The 20,841-nt window shown below is 39.5% G+C and overlaps 4 protein-coding genes across 8 annotated transcripts; 2 read left to right on the plus strand and 2 right to left on the minus strand.

Moving 5' to 3' along the window:
* Positions 1 to 228: 228 nt before the first annotated feature.
* Positions 229 to 5,419, minus strand: LOC137936996 (vacuolar protein sorting-associated protein IST1-like). Its single transcript, XM_068782000.1, has 6 exons — positions 5,115 to 5,419; positions 4,583 to 4,715; positions 4,403 to 4,506; positions 2,852 to 3,023; positions 1,915 to 2,055; positions 229 to 855 (listed from the first exon to the last, which is right to left on the minus strand). The coding sequence occupies exons 1-6, from the start codon at positions 5,162 to 5,164 to the stop codon at positions 403 to 405; spliced, it is 1,053 nt and encodes a 350-aa protein (XP_068638101.1). The 5' UTR covers positions 5,165 to 5,419; the 3' UTR covers positions 229 to 402.
* A 997-nt stretch (positions 5,420 to 6,416) lies between these two features.
* Positions 6,417 to 11,416, plus strand: LOC137936826 (F-box protein At5g46170-like). Of its 5 annotated transcripts, none has more exons than XM_068781729.1 (3): positions 6,417 to 6,903; positions 7,057 to 8,148; positions 9,396 to 11,105. In XM_068781729.1, exon 2 carries the CDS (start codon positions 7,095 to 7,097, stop codon positions 8,130 to 8,132), a length of 1,038 nt encoding a protein of 345 aa, XP_068637830.1. In that variant the 5' UTR covers positions 6,417 to 6,903; positions 7,057 to 7,094; the 3' UTR covers positions 8,133 to 8,148; positions 9,396 to 11,105. The 5 variants fall into 5 exon arrangements, 2 of the variants coding, with proteins under 2 accessions (XP_068637830.1, XP_068637831.1); XR_011109579.1 differs by adding an exon at positions 11,122 to 11,416 and having other exon boundaries at positions 6,418 to 8,148; positions 9,396 to 9,484; XR_011109578.1 differs by having other exon boundaries at positions 6,418 to 8,148; positions 9,396 to 9,484; positions 9,541 to 11,105.
* A 1,092-nt stretch (positions 11,417 to 12,508) lies between these two features.
* LOC137937494 (uncharacterized) lies at positions 12,509 to 15,044 on the minus strand. The gene is made up of 6 exons (XM_068782551.1): positions 14,917 to 15,044; positions 14,453 to 14,820; positions 14,016 to 14,351; positions 13,556 to 13,930; positions 13,135 to 13,346; positions 12,509 to 13,053 (listed from the first exon to the last, which is right to left on the minus strand). Exons 1-6 carry the CDS (start codon positions 15,042 to 15,044, stop codon positions 12,808 to 12,810), a joined length of 1,665 nt encoding a protein of 554 aa, XP_068638652.1. The 3' UTR covers positions 12,509 to 12,807.
* Positions 15,045 to 18,249: 3,205 nt separating this feature from the next.
* LOC137937495 (NAC domain-containing protein 92-like) lies at positions 18,250 to 20,114 on the plus strand. Its single transcript, XM_068782552.1, has 3 exons — positions 18,250 to 18,403; positions 19,255 to 19,520; positions 19,611 to 20,114. Exons 1-3 carry the CDS (start codon positions 18,250 to 18,252, stop codon positions 20,112 to 20,114), a joined length of 924 nt encoding a protein of 307 aa, XP_068638653.1.
* Positions 20,115 to 20,841: the final 727 nt, after the last annotated feature.

Below are 20,841 nucleotides of genomic sequence, written 5' to 3' on the forward strand. Positions count from 1 at the left end.
TAATTTTTTTAAAAGTACTTTATAGTTAATTTTTTTATTTATTCAATAAATTATTTAGTAAGAGTATATATTAAAATACATATTTAGGACATTTTTTATTTAGTGAAAATGGGCTAACTAAAAACGGATAATTGTGGCATTTTCATAGGCTAACACAAGAAAGACGTTCTAATGTGGATCCACGTAGAACCACTCTTAATATGGTAAGCGATAATGAACAAAAGCCACTCTCGAGATTTATAATTATTCATGTGTTGTTAAACGCTAAATACCAGCAGCATTCTCTTAGCGTGGTTTTTCTCCTTTTCCCCAGAAGGGATGAAGTTAGCGAAACTGAACAAAGCCGCAAATATTTGACCACAGCTTAACATCCGAATAATTAAAAGCATTATGGAAACAAGATCAAATTACTCTACCATCGTTAGAAATTTGTCCATTCTCACCTTTTTGAGCATCACTAGTCTTCCTATTCTCAGCATGATTCCTCGTCCTTTTAACAAGCTCAGCAGCCGCACGAGCCGCTGCTGAAGCCTTCTCTGCTGCGGCAATGGCAGTTCGTGCTCTCTCCATCACATCACAAGGTTGAGAGCTTTTCTCCGTGTTCCCATCATTTGGTGGTCTATCACTTTGAGCAACAGCATCCGGGTTTGCAGCATGATGACCCATACCCACTGAAGTAGTCGGACCAAAAGACGTTCTCTCAACCGTGGATGAAACTTCCACCCTTTGAATTCCTTGATTTTGGCTTTCAGGTTTGCTGGAATGCTCTTCCTTGGCCAGCGAAAGATCAAAAAAGCTCTGTGACACAGGTGCCTGTAACTCTGCAGCTGGACCGCAGATCTGGTTTGAGCCATCCTACAGTTAAGATTTCTATAGTTAAATGCACACGCTGTGAAAGAGCCAAATTATGAAAATCAGACAGACTTGGCGGATCAGTCTCCAGAAAAGAATACACCCATCAGCTTAGTTTCCATCAGCCACAGGGATTGAATTGATGCACTCTCCCAAAGAACTTCACATTCCCCCTCCCAAAAAAATGGTAACTATTAGATCTTCTGAATTCTCACAATTTATTGGTGGGAATGGCAAGGTTAATGTGCAAAGATGTCAGGACACACCATATATTCATAAGTTTTCACTGACAACTAGAGTAAAGATTCCATACCTAAAAGACTGCCTGTCCCTATTTGTTTTGCGGGGAAAGAAATTAAAAAATTTTAAATTGAAACTGGGGGATGGGGAAATCTAGATGGTAACCGGAGAATATTACGGATCTGGATAATCTGATTCTGGTTCAGCTTCATAACCAAAAGATACTTTATCAGATAGCCAATTAAGATCCGACGGATCTATAATTTAGGATATTCGAAATTTTGGATCCAGAAATGTAATATTCCGATCCATTTACACCCCATAATGGACATAAGGAACCCCCACTGTATGCCAACCTTATTCCTAGAGATGGTAAAGCTAACTTGATTCAGTGAACTCCTACTGAGAAGAGACAACGACACATAGCTGAAGATAAAAATTAAAAATTTATAAAAAATACAAAAAATTATGAATAAAGCATTCTTATGAATAAGATCAATAAAAATTGGGCTGAAACAAAACCTAGTTTCACTTCGTATTTGTATCAGTAGCTCAAGTCTGAGAAGAATAAATTGTACTGAATCAAGCTGGGTCAAGTAAATGTCGCCCTGGCTGGTTCTATAATAGAGCTTGAGGTTGTTCATGTGCTAGCATAGCAATAAGCCTAGCTAGAACTCAAGCACGGATTCCCTAAATGAGCTTTCCCCAAGCTTAAGCACAAGAAAACCTGCTCAGGTCAGTCAATTAACAGATATTGACGTGACCCACTTAAATTAAAAAAAAAAACAATAAACAGCAGCATATAGAGGAAATAGAAAATACCAATAAATCTTCATGCTTTTTATTGAACTCAGATTCTGTACTAGAAGAGTCCCATTCCAGGTCAAACTCTTGAGCTATGTCCTTCAAAAGGTTGAGCTTCACATCCACAGGTGGAGCTTTAACAGAAAGTTTCTCAATTATCTGAATATATAGCAAGACAAAGTTTAAAATCTTGAAAGTTGAGAAATTTGTTCGATTTTTCTATTACAAATACAGTCAGAACAGAGTAACTTAACTAGCTATTGGACCATCCAATTGAAATAAAACCATAGAGACTAATTCCAACAGAAGAAGAATCTACCTCTGAGAAGTTGAAAAACATTACATGATAAAACATTATCAAGGACTCCCTACCACACCTACATTCCCATTAAACTTCCACTCCATAAGCAGCTGAACATATGGAATGGGAATGCAGCAAAAAATATTTTGACCATCTAGGATAATTCGTCCAGTATTGAGAGGACAAATCTAGCTTACACTATCCAACATTTGACTTATTTTAAGACCACAATTTGACTATTTTCAATACCTAAATTTTAATTTGTAAAGCCATGTTAAGGATCCATGGTTAAGGAACCACTTGAAAGGGATTAATGTCAAATTTGACAGCTTTTACATGATACCGTGTCATTATTTGTCATGTCATCTATGTCCCTAGCATTTCCAGTTAACATTGAGACCGCTCACCACAACAGAGTCACAATACATGACCATGTAGAGGGAGATGAATGTTGTCATTCTCAAGATTAGGTTGAGATAGTAGGAATTGTAACCATGGAAAAAAAGGATTTTTTTTTTATAAATATTGTTCCCAGTGGTAAAACTTCGCTGTGCTGGATACAACTTATGGTTGTCTCTTGAAACTTAAGAACTTCCTTAGCCCTTGAGGCAGATTTTCATAAACTACATCTGAGATGTGAAGAAAGGAACTTACACCACGGTTGACACAACTATCAGGCCGAAGCTCAGAGGCAGCCAAAACAAACTCCTTCCCATATTTTGTACCAAACAAATTTCTGATTTGCATCAATTCAGGCAAATCTAGACATCTTGGCGCGGCGAAGATTATGCTTGCAATAGCTTCCTGCAGTTCTGGAGGACACTCCCTGACACATGTCAGACACATATGAAGAATAATAATAATATAGGTGTAATACTGGTAATTATGGATGAGCATATTATTATCTAAATAAAGCTCTATAATTGAAGTGCACTAATAACTCCCTTCATAAGTTCAAGTAAGCACATGCAGAGTGAAACTTTAGCCTCAATGCCCACATTGGAAGGTTTCTTGACTACAATTCAAATTGACTTATTTAATGATGAGTTGGCTACTTTACTACAATATTCTTCACAAAAATGATAAAAAATGTTATCCAACTTAAGCTCCTTCACTTACAAAAAACAACAATAGAGAGCAGCATTGACTCTGTACTCCAATAAAACACGGAGGATGACACTCGAGCATTTTGAGACTACCCAGAGATGGTCACATCTATCTTTTTTTTTTTTTTTTTAATATGATTTATCTAAAAATAATTCATCATAAATTAGATAGAAGTTGAAGAAAAAAATGTCATCCTTTATATGCAAAAACTTCATATCAGGAAACATAAGTAGAGGTTTTCTAAATGTGAATGAAGCATCTCAGCGAGTGGTCAACTTTACAGCTGCTTAAGAGATTTTTCATATCACAGATGCAGATAAGCAATCAACTTTTGACTAAGAAAGCCATGTTTGATAATATCGCTCAGTTTTGTCAAAACATAAAATGTCATAAAAATAGTTTGAGATTTTCACCTCTACATGATGTAGTTTTTCATCCTTAAGACTGCCGTAAACTTTTATTACAACAGAATATGCAAAGAAGCAAGGAGGCTTGGCTTCACCCACCTGTTTCACTCGTTTTAGAGTCATGATATTGGCACTTACTCCATGATGTCTACAAGAATGCTATTAATTTTCTCTCATCATTCAGAACTGGGAAGGATTAAGAACAAAAATGAACATCGACCATGAACCAAAGAGTACAAATAAGGTAGAAATAAAAAAAAAATTAAATCTAAGTCATTGGATCCAAATCTAATGACAAAAATAGAAATTTATGCACCCAAAGTACATTGAGTCCATCTGCATATGGTGTGGTTAGGTTCTTAAGTGGCACAATGATTGCTGATCATATGATGATTTAAAAAGTTAATAGATTGTCCACATTCATTAGGAGAATCGACAAAAAGCCCAAAGTTTATATAATTTCATTTTCTAATATTCAAATACAATAATCCTTTTTCTTTATTTACAGATACCAGTAGGCGTGCTTTTTAGACAATCAGATCTCCTTAGACATTTAACGTAATACTTTAAACTCTTAGGCATGCCAATCTTTTTTTCCTACAATGCTGAAGTTCCAAATACGAAAGAAAAGTCTTTGTTTTCCTTTACTGGGACAGGTATCATTGTACAGCAAGTGGAATGAAGAACTCACCTTTGGGTTTCAAGGATCGGAACACGTGCATAGATAAGCTCGCAGAACAGCTCTAGGATCTCATAAGCAGCCAATATGTTCATTTCACGTATGATATGTTCCACCTGGCATAAGATTGTAGCAGATATATTAGTGACTAAACACAAATCAGAGTTGTAACTCAAGCGATAGTAGGATTACCCGAATTCGAGCAATGGCCTCTTGCCCAGTCAGAAGGAATTGGGCAACCTCCTTGCGCATATTTCTTAGTTGGAGCTCTCTCTTATTTCGCAAATGCTTGATTCTCGAGATTGCCAGATTCAAGCAAGTTTTGCTAAATCGATGGAATATAATTAGAAAGAAAAAATATAACTACAATTAAGATGTTAAAACTTTTTACTAGGATATCTTTAACAAGTGTATAGTACTAATCGTTCAACCCCTTCCCCTAAAACTATTTGAATATTTACAAAAAAGAACAAACTAAAATCGAGCATAGGAATTTAACGATCTCTCCGACGAATCCAAACGAGAAGGACTACAGAGTCTCCATGAGCAAAATTAAACAAAAGTAGTCAAAGAAAACCAAAAAGAAAAAGACTTTGAGAGAATTCACAGGCTTTTGTATTCTGTTATTTGTTCATAGCTGACTTCAAAATGGGGTAAATGAAGTAAGAATTTGATCCGGTAATTTGAAGCGAAGACTTTGGCGTGAGAAAGAATTAGGACCCACCATTTGGCTCCAAGAATGCCCCTGTTGAACAATGAATTGAGGAGAGACATGGTTGGAAACCCGTCAAATTACAGAAGGCATACTGATCTGTCTTAGTTGCAACCGCCGGCGAAAATCAGCTGCTAAATTTTCTAGACCCAGCCTGCCAACAGAGAAGGGTCTAATGCTGAGGCCGGAGAACTGTCGAGATGTCTCGGTTAATCTATTTTCTGGGCACTTGCTAGACATTCACAGGCCACAGCTAGTGCTCAACAATAAATTAGATATAACTCCCGTCTCAAGCGTGGCCAGTACCGCGATCATTTTCCTCGAGAGACAAGCACGAGTAGCACTAACCCCAGTTTCGAGTCTTTTAATCGCAACATCTTCTCTTAAGCACCGATAATCACGACATGTTCTGTGAGATAGTGCTCCGTAACCACGAAGTTCACGCTATCATCATCTTCTCCAACGAAATAACGTTGTCCATATTTGATTAATTTTTCTGCTAATACTTGTTTTTCTATAGATAAGGTTATATTGATCTTAAGATCAGAAAGCACTGCCCCATGTAAATCCAATGCACCTGAATAAATAAAAATTAAAAACTCAATATTTATATCTGTTTTGTTTGCGGGACATTACACCATGCATATACTCAATATAAACATCTAATTGAGTGTATTTTTACTAAAAAATGTAATTTTTAAATACAACTTTCTTATATACCATATTTCTAAATATAATCGGTCTCTTAAATAGACAAATATAACATTTGGCACAAAAAAGTGTTACACTTTAATTCCTAGGTGAAACTTCCAATTAGATTAGTGGCATGAGAATAAAATATTAAAATAAATTCAAATAATGCTAATTGAATAGAAGTTTTGATTTGAAAATAAAAGCTAAACTTGGCGAGATAATCAAAGAAGGTTGGATAATCAACAAATAATGAAAATTTTCTAAGGTAGTAAAATTGCTCATGAACAAAAATTTTACAATTACAAGAGTTGAGTTACAATTCCAAATGATTGATTGAGATAGTAGCTCCAACAAGTATTGATTTGGAATCCAATTATCCAAGTGCATATCATAAGAGAAATAAATCCAAATTACAAAGGATCATCCACGCCATCTCTCATCAATAGGCGTGGTTCAATGCAGGAAAAGATTTGATGAGATGCAAATGATAGGATGCGCCGTTTCTCTAACGCCTCTGACATAGTGTAGTTACAGTGTGATATTTGATAGCCATTTTGGCCGTTCATCGTCCAGAAATAACCAGACGGCTTCAACCATTACCCCGACATCCTTTATAATGTTGTCGACCTTGGTTAATCAACCCGATCTTATTTTATTCCCAAAGTCCAAAATATTAAATACGACACTTGTTTTTACAATTTGTTCTATCTGGATGTACGCAGTCTGTGATGATCCAGTGATCAACTGGCGCCCTCTTTTGTCTCTTTTAAACAAATTCTCGCCGGACTTGGATTGCCGATGTCGAAGTATCAAGTATGCAGCACCGATTCACTGTGCTTCGTTTCGTCTGGTAAAAGGTCTACCATCTACGGATGTCGGACGGTGGATCTGGATTCAGGCACCGTTTGCCCACCTGATGAGTGATGAGTGCCCAACCTAGTTGGCACTTGACGGCAACCGGAGACGGATTGGGTCTGAGACTGGAATCCGCCGTATCTCGCACGATCTACTGAATTTTTTGCGGAGCGAAAATTGCCACGTAAGCAAAGAAAATAAGGGTGTCCCGCATGACGCCCGGTCCGCCCGGCACCCGGCCGCCTCCAAAGACGTAAGAGCTGAGACCGTGTTTCTCTCTCTCTCTCTCTTGCAAGTGTCTATTTTACTCCGCGCATTTGTCTGGAAGCTTCGTTTCTGTCTGAAATTCACTCCCTGGGAATTTTGCCTTATTAACCTTGATTGTCCATATCTTGAAATTTTGAAGAGGAGTTTGGAAATTTGGAGGTGGAGTTTTCTTCCTGGATGTCGCAAGATCTGATTTCCGGGGTTGGCGAGGAGGAAGCAAACGAGGACCTCTTCGACCACCTCCCGGATTCTCTCCTTCTTCTCATCTTTAATCGCCTCCAGGACGTCAAATCGTTGGGTCGCTGTTGCGCGGTCTCTAAGCGCTTTAACTCGGTTGCCCTTCAGGTTGACTCGGTCGTCGTACGCGTCGACTGCGTTATCTCCGAAGCCGACGGCGGACCTGCTTCTAAACCCCGCAGCCTCTTCTCCAATCTTTTCAAGCTTCTTCTCGGCAGCTTCTTCAAACCTTTGCAGGTCCTCCAACAGATCCTTGGGCCCAAAAAGGTTATACTCGCCGAGGTTTCTCACCACTCGCCTGTTGAGGTCCTTAAAAATTTTGGTGAAATTCGATCTCTTCGCATTGAACTCCCCGCCGGTGAGCTAGGCGAGGACGGTGGAGGGTTCCTGAAATGGAAGGCGGAGTTTGGTAGCTCCCTCGACAGTTGTGTCATCCTCGGGGCCACCTCCTTCACGAGGAAAACCGAAACTGATGTTATAGCGAATTATCAGGAAAATGACGGTCAGGGAAGCATTCCAGAATCTTTTTGTACCAATGGTGGCTTAAAGCTGCGGGTAGTTTGGACTATCACGTCTTTAATTGCCGCTTCGGCTCGGCATTATCTCTTACAGCCAATAGTGGCCGATCATCCGACCCTCGAGAGCCTCGTATTGACCGATGCGGACGGACAGGGGATGTTATGTATGGAGAAAGATCAGCTTGCCGAGTTCCGGCGTGCTCCAGTGGCGGCTTCGACGTCATCGAACCGGACACAGGTGCCTGCCCTCAACATGAAGCTGTGGTATGCCCCAAGGCTGGAATTGGGGTCGGGACATGTCATGGAGGGTGCAACGCTTGTTGCAATCCGACCAGTGGATAGGCCGATCAGAAAAGAGAGTGATGGGTTTATCACTAGCGCCTTTGAGGAGCCTTTCGGGGAGGCGGTGAAGGCCATGGTCAAGAGGAAAACTTACCTGCTGGAAATGAATCCGTTCTAAGTGTGTTTTGTAGGAGGTAAACATTGGTTTACATGTGGCACGATTTGGTGTTCTTTGGACTGGGGATAGCCGCTGTCCCGACCAATTGGTGTTGTTCTTCTTGCTGTATTGCCATCTTGACATAGCAATTAAGATTTTGGCTTCTGATACTCCATGAAGAGTTGAGACTTGAATCTCTTTTACCAATGTTTTGTCATTCAGTATGATCTTTCTCTTGTGTATGCTTTCTTTTCACCTCTATCATATGTAGTGTCATTGATGAACATATACCTGTCTTTTCGATCCAAATGTTTCCTTGTTGCTTAGTCTGACCCATCATGTCTTTGATCACTAGAGAGGAGCTTTCACTGGATAGAAATTGCGAAGTAAAGGGCTGTAGGTTGTTTCAGGGTCATACTCGTCCTCTATTTTCTTGGCTCGTTGTTTACATTTGCTGCGGTATGTAAAACTGCTTTTGAGATATGGGCTCTCCTTAAGGTGTAATGTGTAGTTGCCAACGAGCTTAGAAGGAAAGCATCTGTTGGAATCTCGGTAGCTATGCTTTGTTTTTCTCTTTTTACATTTGCTGTGGTATGTAAAACTGCTTTTGAGATAAGAGCTCTTCTTAAGGTGTAATGTGTGGTTGCCAACGAGCTTAGGAGGAAAGCATCTGTTGGAATCTCGATAGCTATGCTTCGTTTTTCTCTTTTTATTTATTTATTTATTTCAACCATTCCCCCATTTACTAGGTCCGGTTACTTCTTTAGGAACAGGAAGAAACAGATATGACCATAGCTGCAGATACCATCAGTCGTCAGACCTGGGAGCACAGTATTTCATCCAGTAACTTCTACAAAAAAAATATTGCTTTTGATCAAAAGCAAATGGTGAAAAAGTGAAAATATTCACTGGGATTCTGAGGACGGTGGACCCGTCGAGGACAATTTCTTGAAACAGTTAAAAAGGACAAGACATCAAAAGTCTCTGGTTTGTGCATTGATATGGCCCATGGGCACAAAAAAAAGAAACATGAATCGAAGTGCAGTTATCCTTGTTACTGCTTCAGTAGATCCGCTTTTGTTGGTTTCTGGTAAGATCATTTGAAATGATTAGGGAGAAAATGTTGAACGCTTTGGATGTTTCTCTTGGTGCTTCTGTATGTTGTTTTTGCTCAGTAATGTGAACTAGATTTTACTTTTGGAAGAACATCTTTTTCAGTAGTTCTTGTTGGTACTAGAAGGTTTCTCAAGAAGTGCCCTAATGGTTTTGGAGCTGTTTCTGCAGAGTTTTTCAAGGGTCATCTCAAAGCGAGTTTGTTTTAGCTTGGAAACGTCCTACTTGACTTTTACCAAAGTTGCCAGATTCAATTGGAGGTAACTTCCTACTTGTCTTTTCCATTATTTTTTTGTCAGTTCTAACTGTAGAACAGAATTATCCAGCAGGTGCTGACCTTTTAAGATAACTAAAGTGACTGGTATCTCAAGGAAAGAAGAATTGCAGTAACATCCCATACATTTGTTCATGGGATTGAGTGATCTACTAGTGGACTTCACAGTTTATATTGCATATTGTGCTAGAAATGGTACATTTTATCATGATTGCTGCTTTATTGGTGGTTGAATCAGTTTTCAAGTACCAAGTTTCAAGTGATAAAACAGAAATTGGCATACTAATTCTAAGGGTATTTCAGTTACTTTTGAGAGATCTGACTTTTGGGGGTAATTGATCCATTTGTCAATTGACAAAAGAATTTGTTCTTTCTTCAAGTAATGTCGAGATGTAGGAAGGTGATTTTGAATGGTTGATGTGAACTGAATAAAGATGCATGTAAATAATACCTGATGCTAATCATTACTCATAATTCTGTTGTTTTGCTCCAAACAACAACAATGAAAACGCTTTGAGGATTTGCATCATACTTTTTGGTATTTAAGCATTAAGATCCTCATTAGTTTGTAATTCAGGCCACATGAGAGAGAATTAGACCCCTGCTTAGCTCCACCCTTGTAAATCTTCTCCAAAATCTCACATGTCATTGTAGTGAGTTTCCAGGTTCTTGGAGCCCTCTTTTAGTGCTGCTTTTGCTGTTGATTAGTTTTTCAACTTCTACATAAACTACTATGTTATCTATATGACATGTTGACTTGAAGGAATGAATTATGTTAAGACGTTTCTCCCTCTAATTCTAAGCTTGCTGCTAATCATTTCATTTTTTATGACAAATCCTGTTTGAAGCTGTGAATATCAGAAAAGCTGAGCAAACATGAATAACTGGGGATACACAATGTGTGCCTGCTATGGTTTTGGAAAAGAAAGAAAAACAGATAGACGATTTGTGTAGCTTCATGGGGTGAAATTGTGCTGTCTGGAAAGCAAAATTTTCTGGACGAAGTTGTTGTGCATTCAAAATGACAGTTCAAAAACAGTGAACCTTGAGCATGATTGGAGACAGAAACAAGCCAAAAATGTGAAGACTCTGGATTGAGCATGATTTGTGAGTCTAAATAACATGACTCATAGAGTTAAATCTTAGAGGGCCTATGCATTGCCTGGTGGGAGCTTGGCTTGCTTGATTTCTTGAATTTTGTGACTGGGACTCGTTCTTGAACTGGTAACATGGACTTATTTTTGGTTTTGATGTTGTGTTAAACTTAAGCTATCACGGACCTTGGCTTGATTGTTTGCGCAACTCTCTAACTATCCTTCAAGCATAGTACTTGTGTTCTAATCATGTAATGAGAAAAAAATACAAAGAACAAGGTATATCAATCTACCCTGGCAGAGGCTTTTTTCACATAGTGTTGTTGGTGCCGGAGCTATAAGCCTTCTGTTTACAGGGCAAGCTGACATTCTGCTTTGTTAACCCTGTAGTACATGTTTTGCTCTTAACAACTGTAATTGTATGAATTTGAGATGCATGTTTTGTTCTGGTGATGCCAGTGGTGTATCTTCTTATACCCAATTTGAGGTGCCTTGCTTTAAGATCTCCATGCCATCTTATCGTTTGCAGAATCGAGTAGATGCAGTTGCCTGAGTGATCATTTTTCTCTAGTACTATCATCATATGGAAACATTACAGTTTACTCTCTTCTTACTGATCTATCGGCATGTGCAAAGTTGGCGTCAGAGTGATGGTTCAGACGCAGAAACGGTGCTACTTGAATGCCTGCCTCATATGACTTGAATCCTGCTCAAACGTTGTAAACTGGAACATGAAGACGGAAACATTCTATACGCTACGCTTTGCTTTAGAGTTACTTATATTATTCAGCTTCTGTAGTATATAAAATATACACTTTCTTCTACTTTCTGGCAGGCAACAGTGTCTTGAAGTAGGAGACGTTAAATTGGTTGAACAAACTGGTAGAGAGAGCATGTTCTAGTACAAGCATTTAAGCAGTTTTAAACAAGATAAAGTGACAAATACTTGGTTGAAATGTCTCAAATATTTTGTATAATTTTCTTATAAGCTACTGAAGCATACGTAGGACGCAAAAAAAAGCCGAAAAGCGTGGCTTAGGGACCTTAAAAACTGGCAAATTATGGCTTATGATTGAGTTTTTGCACAAATGTTTTGGAAAAGTTAAAAGAAAAAGGGGGAACTACAAAAAAAGTGAATTTTTGTGCACAAAACCGAATGGCTATTCTGTTTAATACAGTATGCAGATTGGTAAAATGATGAAAAAGTGACCTGGTAGAATTGCTACTTATTTACCAACAAATTGTTCTAGCCTCACTGTAGCAAAATCTGCAAATCAACCTTGGCTTAGATCGGTTTCTACGAAATCTGGATGCACAGAAATCTCAAACATGAAAGAAAAGGAAAGCTGTTGAGAAAAGAAGAAAAGATCGTAAGCAATTTCAGCTGTTGAATTTCACGTTTGATCTTGTTTTTCCCTTTCTTTGGTCACTTGCATTGTTTCTTCCTAGTGTCTGAGCTTAATAAATTCTAGGAACCACTCTGCCTCGTCTGAAAGGAGGTGGAGCACTTTATGTATGTGACCTGGTAAGCCATGACCTTGGGTGCCCCCGTAGCTTGATCCATCGTCAAACCGTAAGCAATTTTGGATTGTTACTGATGCTGTTCAGCTGTTAAGCATTCTCAAAACAGGAGACTACCTTCATTCTTAAATAATTCTATTGTTGATTGCCATATGCTATCTGGATAATTCCTTTTGCTGAGGTCAATAACTGAGATGAGAGCTCAAGGATGATCTGAGGCTTTTGGGAGATGTTTTTAGGCCAACTTTTCCTGTTCAATGACCTCCATTTCTTTAATGTCTTCCAAAGTTGATCATCTTCTTCTTCATGCATGCATACTCCCAAAATATGAAAACCCCACTTAAAAGCAAAAGCAAAGTTAAAGTTGAGCTTATCCCAAAACTCTTATACCACTCTCTGTCTCTCTCTGCTTTTCATTTTTTCTTTCTTCTTTCTGATATCTATTTCATTTTCATTGTACACAAGATCACAAGACATATCCACCTTTACTCTTCTTTCGTAGATTCCAAATCCTCAAAATCTATGTCACCCACATGTGGGTACGTCTATAGCTGACTCTTACTTTATTTATTTAACATACAGTATTCGGAAACATTCCCCGAAGCTTACAGTGAATATTCATGTCATGCTCAAAGCCCAGACATCAAGAAATTTTGTAACATTATTTATTAGTTCTGTGTATCCGAAAGTGGGATCAATGTGCAGGGAAGAAAAGCAGAGAGGAATCTCTTTGTAATTTCCTGTCCCAGACTCTCACTTTGCTCATCTTCTCCTCGCACCAGTGCAACTGCTCTTCGTTTAGATCGGACATCCTCAAAACCCTAGAAACAACTTTCAAATCTATCGTGCTCATCTGTAATTCCATCTCCTCCTCATCTTTCAGCCTTTTCTTCCTAAAGCACTTCTTACTTCTTTGGAGGTCTTTAAGCTTCTTCTTTTTCTGCGTAGGGATATAAAAAGAATGAGAGCACAGTATTTCAATGTGGGAAAAGGATGGCATGGAATGAAAGCTGCTACTCACTCTTTTGTTGGCGTTCTTGATAAGATGGAGTAACGTTGGATCCACTGAGCCTTGTTTCTTCTTGAAAAATGATCCTATTTTTCTGTAGTAGCTCTCTTTGTCAGCCCTCACAAAATTCATGAATGTTCTAATGGCATCTTCCAGTATCAAGAGAAACTCCGCTGATGGGACTTTGGTTTCTATACCTTCCTTGTGTTGATCACCTTCTGAACCTATTGCAAGCCAAATATAAATTCCAAACAGTGCAGAGAACTAGAATATTACTGTATGGAGTCTAATCATTCATTTCTGATTCTGAAGAAAGAAAAAGATAAAAAATTAAAAGAAGCTGAACAGTGTTACGGACAACTATAGAGAAAACAGCACTTTGCAAGTTGTAAGTAATCATCAAATGCTGAGCACATTAAGGAGAAATGGTTACCGTGGAATTCAGGAACTTGGAGTAATTTTGGTCTGGACATTCTCATCCGGGCGTAAATCTCGGGTCGAGTACCGGTTTCAAACGGCTCTGTTTCAATGAATCTCTGTAACAAGACCTGAAATTGTTGGAACTGCTGAGCAATTTGAGCTGGGCAACCGGGATCTTCCTCATTTTTCTGAGCTTTGAGTCTGCAGAAGTTCTTGTAGTTCCAATTAAGCGCTTCCCATGCCAGACAAAGTTGAGCTACATAAGCCGCTTCTAGCTCGTGATACGGGCTCTTACTGATCTCCTTAACATGCTTGTTTCTTGAAGCTAATTTGTGCAGTATCCTCTGAGAAACTGATCTTGGGTTTACCTCTATTGATCTAAGAGACTCTGAAATGGTAGTTCACAAGCTTTTAGACAAAGAGTGCTTCAGAAGTATGTATGAGAAGATGTAATGAAAAACAAGATGCTATACCTGTTTCAGTAAGTTTTTGAGCACTGACTCGATCTAGGAAGATCATCTCTTCATCATACTTTTTGTAAACAGTATAGGTTTCCCAGTGTGAGGCGCTTCTCCTGGAGGAAGACGAGAAGGGATCATCAGTCTCTGAATCACGGAAAATTGTTGAGCTCCTCCAATCGCGTGAGCTGTTGGAAGTTGATCCTCCAGTGAATGAATCGGCAGGAATCTCTTCTCCTTCGTCTTCTTTGACAAAAAACCTTGCAACATCAAATTTACGATGATGATCACCGACTGAGAAACTCTCATCCTTGCGGACCTTCTTATCTTCTCTCGGAAGGTCGACTTCATCTGTCATCAGAAACGTAACTCGAACCCTAGTAGTGAGCTAGAATCCAAGAAGCAGAGTTTTTCTCAACCAACTACTAACGTAAATTATTCAGTTAACGTACCTGTCTGAGTAGCCTCTCTACCAAATGAGATTTCAAAATATGGATGTTCCGTAGGTACGGGAGTCTCTGGACGTGATTGCTCAGCAGCCTCCAACTCCAGTTTCTCAGCGGCGTGGTATTCTACTTCATTTCCATCTTCTGCTCCCGATGGGAATATGACCTCTGAAACTTGTTCTACTGTAGCGGTCCCATGTTGCTCCTCGGGATTATCATCTTCTTTGACGAGTACGGGATCCTCAAGGAGGACCTTGGAATGCAAGAAGACCAGATCATCCCCGCCATGAACGACATCAGCAATAAGATCTTCTTTCTCCGCGCAGGCTTCGAACTCCGGACCATCCTCTTTAAGACCATCGAAATCATTTCTCCTGCAAAGTTAAAGAGATATAAAGAGTAAGAGAGGACACTGTTGAGACACAGAGACAGATCAAAGAAGAGGACGGAGAGTGAGGAACTCGATTAACTTTGTCGAAGTTGGTGCTTTTCTGAAGAGAGAGAGGAGGAACTTGGCAAGGAAGATGGATGAGAAGTAGAAGAAGAGGAAGAGCAAGTTGAAAGGGGTGGAGACATGAAAGAACAGCATCACGCCCATTCTTATGGAGCTTGAAGAGAACGTGTAGCTGCCATGGAAATGGGCTCCCGGTGGCCTCTTAGAGAAAGCAATCTTTCAAAAGTGATTTCTCCATTGCTCTTATTTACGAAAACTTTTTTTAAGTTTTAAGATCTTGGCTCCCAGAAGAATACCGTCCAGTTCAGCGAAATGACCATCGTAACCATTTCCAAGAGATGAATGCCAAAAACGATCGTGCGTCTCCGCTGCAAAGAGTTTAGAATCAGTAAGAGGGCAATTTCGTGATTCAGACCAATCCGAGACGTGTCGTATGACCTTGCCCGTTAAGGTTTTTCGTTTTCGGGGCCCTGTAAAGGTATAGGTGGAGCCCTATGTTTTATAACGTGTATAAAGTTCACACGTGGATTCGTGCACGACACGCCTAAAAAGCGATTAGCATCTTAATTAATCTGGCCAACTTAGCTCCCAATCCATTTGATCACTGGAGGAGCATTTCTTCCCACATGTCCACCCATTTGTTGATCCTCAGGCCCACCTTGATTTTTTTCAAGTTCGATATATGACCAAACTTTGGTAAAAAATTACAACTCTCCCATTATAGCCAATCCGTTCAAGTAAGACAAGCCTTCAAAAGTGTTGACGATTGACCGTGACAAATCGGATTTGATTGTTTGATTGATGGGTTAATATGATATAATCGCAGTTTACATTAATTAACTGTCTATGGAGTATAATCATCAAGGTTGCGTGGGCCCTTGTCGGTCTACGGAAGGATAAAGTGATACTGAATAGAAGTGGAATCATGACTCGGCCCATCTGAATCTTTTGGTCTGGCTGTCGCAAGAGGCCGTGGTCCATAGCTCACAACCGTGAAGTCCGGTTTCGACGAAAGCGGTTCTGGGCGGGCTTACCATATAATGAACCCTTCCAAATAGATATCAGAGTTTAAATGCAAAAGAGCGAGTAAAAACAGTGAAATAATCGAGTTCAATCAATCATTAATTAACCCTATGATTAATCATTAATTTGACTCCTAAAAATTGAATTAGAAGATTCGAATTCAAAGATGGTTCTCCTTTTTTATTTAATATTTTTTGGTTTCGTTTCTTCCCAAATTCACAATCTCTGTTACTGATAATAGATTAATATAATCAAAATTAGACTCGCATCGATATGACGCTTTTCAATTTGATTGACATAACGACATTCATCCCCTCAAGTTAATTATATCTGAGCGTGTACTATTAATGATTAATCATGGGGGATCGCCACACGCTTGACACGTGCCCAGAAAATTATTTCGTCTTTTTCAAGATACTAGCACCTGTCTCCAATAACAAAATATGAACATGCTCTTCCTTTGATTATCCAATGATGAAACAATTTAATAGAGGCCACATATTGAGATAAAATTAATTAGTCCGCCTAACCCATGTCTTGATTCAATTTGAGCATTGATCTCGACAGTGTACCTAACAGGTTCTCCCACTCGTGATTTCTTCGTTGACCCCAGATTTTTTCTTCCTCGACGAACATGGATTATTATTCAATCCAAAAAAAAATGTTTCTCGATTAGTTGCCATTCTCGTTTCTCTCCGCCCTGATCCATTGGCATCCATGGCCTCTTCAACAAGGGCAATCGAATCGTGGAATGAACAGCGAATCCAGCATGGAGGAGGCGAGAGAGTGAGCAGATGAGTAGGACGGAGGAAGAATGAGTTTTGCTTCTAGAAGTGTTCTAGTCGGCAACTTGGATGAATAGAGATTTAGAAATCAACGCAAGCTCCTTGTTAGGATTGAAAAAAAATGCAGAGAAGGTTTAGAAAGGAAGGAAAATGACAGAAATCCAAATCAAGAACGCGCGTCATGTGGGGTGATGTTGGCTAGGGGGAAGATGTCAAAGCCCCTCCTTCCCCTTGGTCTTATTGGTTGGTGACTACGTTAAACCACTCTTAGTAATTTTTTGTCGACTCGGAGCGTTTCGTACCCAACCCTTTCATCCTGTAGGGAGGGGGGCACTCACAGAGATCCTGCATATCTCTTCAGAAAACCTTTCCTTGTTGTTTATATTTTCCTAACGACATGAAACGTCCACCTGAATTAAATTAATCCCTTACGGGGAGACGGAATTAACGTGGCAGGCAGCGAAACCATGGAAAAATCTCATGTACTTTTTGCAATTGCCTCGTTGATGAGGTTTTCTTGGCCTGTTTTGTATCAGATTTTGACCTGATTGAATGGTAGAGGGTACAGGACGACGGGTTGGATTCATCACTTGGATTTGGATCCGCTTAAGATTTTTCTTTACTTATTCCAATTAAAATCCAACACCCTTTTTTCAGTTTTTGATCCTCTTTTTCTTTTACGAAATTAACGCGTCCTTCTTCGTTTTCCCTGGGCTCGTCCGCCATTGATCTTCCATTCGAAATTATGAATGTGTTTTTAGCTTGTTTTGACTTTGGAGTTGCAGTTAGGATTTGCAGGGTTTTGAGTTAGCTTAGTTCTTGCCGTCCAAAGTTAAATCGAACGGTAACAAGAATCACCGCCACCAAACTTCATCAATCGCAGGGCCAGATTTAAACCCACATTACTTCCGCACAATGTAAATGCACAGCGACCGGTGGAGAGGCTACGCAGATGAAACGTGTCACCGGAACATTGGGTGGGAAATCCGAAGGCTGTGTTGAGCTAGGAGTAGCGTGAGGCATTGGCGGGGTTTGTGAATTGGGTGGGTAGAATCGTTGGAGGTGGTTGAGAGAATAGAGCAAGGAGAAGAGTAGTAGTGACCGAGACAACATCATAAATTGAAAAACCACTGGAGTATCATAAAACTTCCAAAATGCCATCTCCTATGATCGGTGGTTCCTACGTTCACTTAGCATGACTGGGTTAATCAGTTAAATAATTGGAAAGGAAAGGGTATTTGGGTAGTTATGTACTTTTGTCCTGTCCGGCAGTGGCTTTTTCTGTAATTAACGGAACATATCCGTGGACGTCCCTTTCTAGGTATTTGAAGGTATTTGAAGATATAAGAATTGATTCACAGTCACTGGTGATGGATGGCCCGAGCAAAGCCACAACTCTATTAATATCTCCTTCTGTCCTTCAAATTAGAACCTTTTAACAATCGTCTCTGCTTTGATTACAGAAACTCATTCGGTTTCAGCGAGTAGAGGACGATCGCGTCTGAGATCCAACTTCATTCTGCTTCTTCGTCGCCTCCGAAATGGAGGAGAATCTTCCTCCAGGCTTCAGGTTTCATCCCACAGATGAAGAACTCATTACTTACTATCTTACTTGTAAGGTTTCGGATTTTAATTTTGTTACTCGAGCGATTACGGACGTGGATCTCAATAAATGCGAACCTTGGGACCTCCCAGGTAGCCTCTGTCTGTTGTTTTTTCGTTCTTTTTTTTTTTCTTTCTTTTCTTTAAACAGATTGATATATTTCATAATGCAAACGGGAAGGGATATGGAATTCTTTTGCCTGGAAGAGAAAACGGAAAGCAGAAAGGCCAACATTATCCGGAGAATATGATAGTGTGTTGGGTTTGGCGTCCTTCGGATGTTTTCTTTTCCTAGTTCTGGGTTTTTGGTGGTTGAGGGTTGGTTTTGAGTTGGCCTTTTCTTTCTACTTAATCGAACTTCTCCGCGAAGGACTGGTTATTGCCTGGAATAACTTAAGCTACTAATTTTTGAGTTTTTAACCTGCCCATAAGGGTTGTCATGTCTTTTATTCTTTTGTACGAACAAGATTTTGAATATGGTTTCCGTTAATTCTTGAAAAATCAGAAGAAAAAAGTTGCAGGTTATGGTATCTGTTTGATGAACTAGACGAAGTTCATGACATCATTTTCAGCCACTAAAATATATTTCTTCAGAATGATTGCATAAAGAGCAGTAGGATCATTTTCTTACAGAAAGGAAGCTCTAAGCTTCCTCTTTCATGGTATTTTAGGAAAATCTGTTTCTTTGATGTTCAAGTAATCGCATTTATCCGATAAAAAAAAAAAAAGGATGCGTGGACAATATTTCTAGAAGCACCTGTATAGACATTATTGACCAAAACTTCAAATGCCATCGATTTTGGTTTCCTTTCATTTCTTTATACGTGCCTCATGGCCAGTTCTTGCGGGGTTTTCTCCCAAAATATTTGAAAATCCACCTGCTACATTTACCACTTGCATATATTAATTTAGGAAAATGGTGCTTTTTTCTGAATCTCTTGTAGGCAAAGCAACCATGGGAGAGAGGGAATGGTATTTCTTCAGCTTAAAAGATCGAAAATACCCGACAGGTCTCAGAACCAACCGAGCCACTGATGCAGGCTACTGGAAAACAACTGGCAAAGACAAGGAAATCTTCCATTCAGGAGTTGTTGTTGGAATGAAGAAAACACTCGTATTTTATAAAGGCAGAGCTCCCAAAGGTGAGAAAAGCAATTGGGTGATGCATGAATATAGGCTCCAGACAAGGTATCCTTACAAACCCACGAAGGTAATGACTGTGCTTGTTTTCTTCTGAATCATCCTATAACTGAACTTTGGGAGTTCCTTTTTAACTGGAAATTTAACCAATGGCGAACAGGAGGAATGGGTAGTCTGCAGGGTCTTTCTGAAGAGCTCCACAAGCAAAAAACCACCGTCAAGTCCACCATCTTTACCTTCTTTGACTTCTAGTGATACTTTACTTAATGATCGGATGGAAGAAATCGATGTGACACACATGGGTAGTCTAGCTAGCTCTTCGAGCAATCAAAACAAAGACATGAACACCCAGAACATGGAGATGACAATGAACACGAACATGAACTGGGGTTTTGCTGGTGAACCAGTTAATGATCCCATCTCTTGGCATTCAAGCTTGATAAATTCAGATTTTGTGACAAATGCAGCATTGTTGAGGGCATTGCAATTCAACCAATATCAACAGCAGGAACAAAACAACAATCTGAACTCTCTCGTGGCACAAGGAGATGATTGCTTTGGCGGGGCGAATTTGAGCTCAAATTTCCCAGCATCTTCCTCTAAGATCATGGATCCCAGCCAACAACAGACGATCCATCTCGAGTCCATATGGAGGAGTAGCTAGAAGCTTGAAGGTTAAATTGTAAGAAAAAAATATAAAATTTCTTTCTCATTTTCATTCATGTCAGGTCACATGAGAATTATTGAAACCGTGAAGAAAGGTCCAGGCATCACATTTAAAGCTGGCTGCCGAAGGCTCAAGCCTATGCACGCAAGTTGCACCAGGTCGTAGATGTAAGTAGCAGAAAACCACAAGCACCACCCACTTCTGTAATCGTTCCTCTTACTGAAAAAACGACATTTGTAGTCTTTGTAAAAGTTAGCCATGTCAATGATATGAAAGATAGGAGTTCCAAACAGCGAAAGGAATTTTATCAGGTCTTCATTTTTCAGTGGTTTTCTAACATGATTTGCTGAAAATACACGATATCATAAACAGTTTTGAAGGTCTCAATTATAAGCACGTTGCCTACTGTTCTACCTTTTTGTCTGAAGATTTTCTGGTGCAGCTGGAGGAGTGACAATAGGAATTGGAAGATAATTAATCTCTATGATCCACTAGCAGAAAACTTAGTTGCTGTTACGTTAGTCATCCATCAATTTGGAACCATTTTGGTTTTGTTGAATAGTGAAAGGGCCATACTTTTTTGCCCAAGATGGAATTAGTTTCTGGTAAAAAAAACTTATGTAAGGAGGGAGGAAGTCCATATTTTTCTTCCAAAGCTCCACGCATAAAGTCCGAGATGAGTCGCCTACTGTGAGGAAATTTGCAACAGGAGTTTGGCTGAACT

Source organism: Aristolochia californica, unplaced genomic scaffold (assembly GCF_029961685.1).
Source record: "Aristolochia californica isolate CCGP_79_NKW_82.1479 unplaced genomic scaffold, dmAriCali1.0.hap1 SCAF_7, whole genome shotgun sequence".
NCBI lineage: Eukaryota > Viridiplantae > Streptophyta > Magnoliopsida > Piperales > Aristolochiaceae > Aristolochia > Aristolochia californica.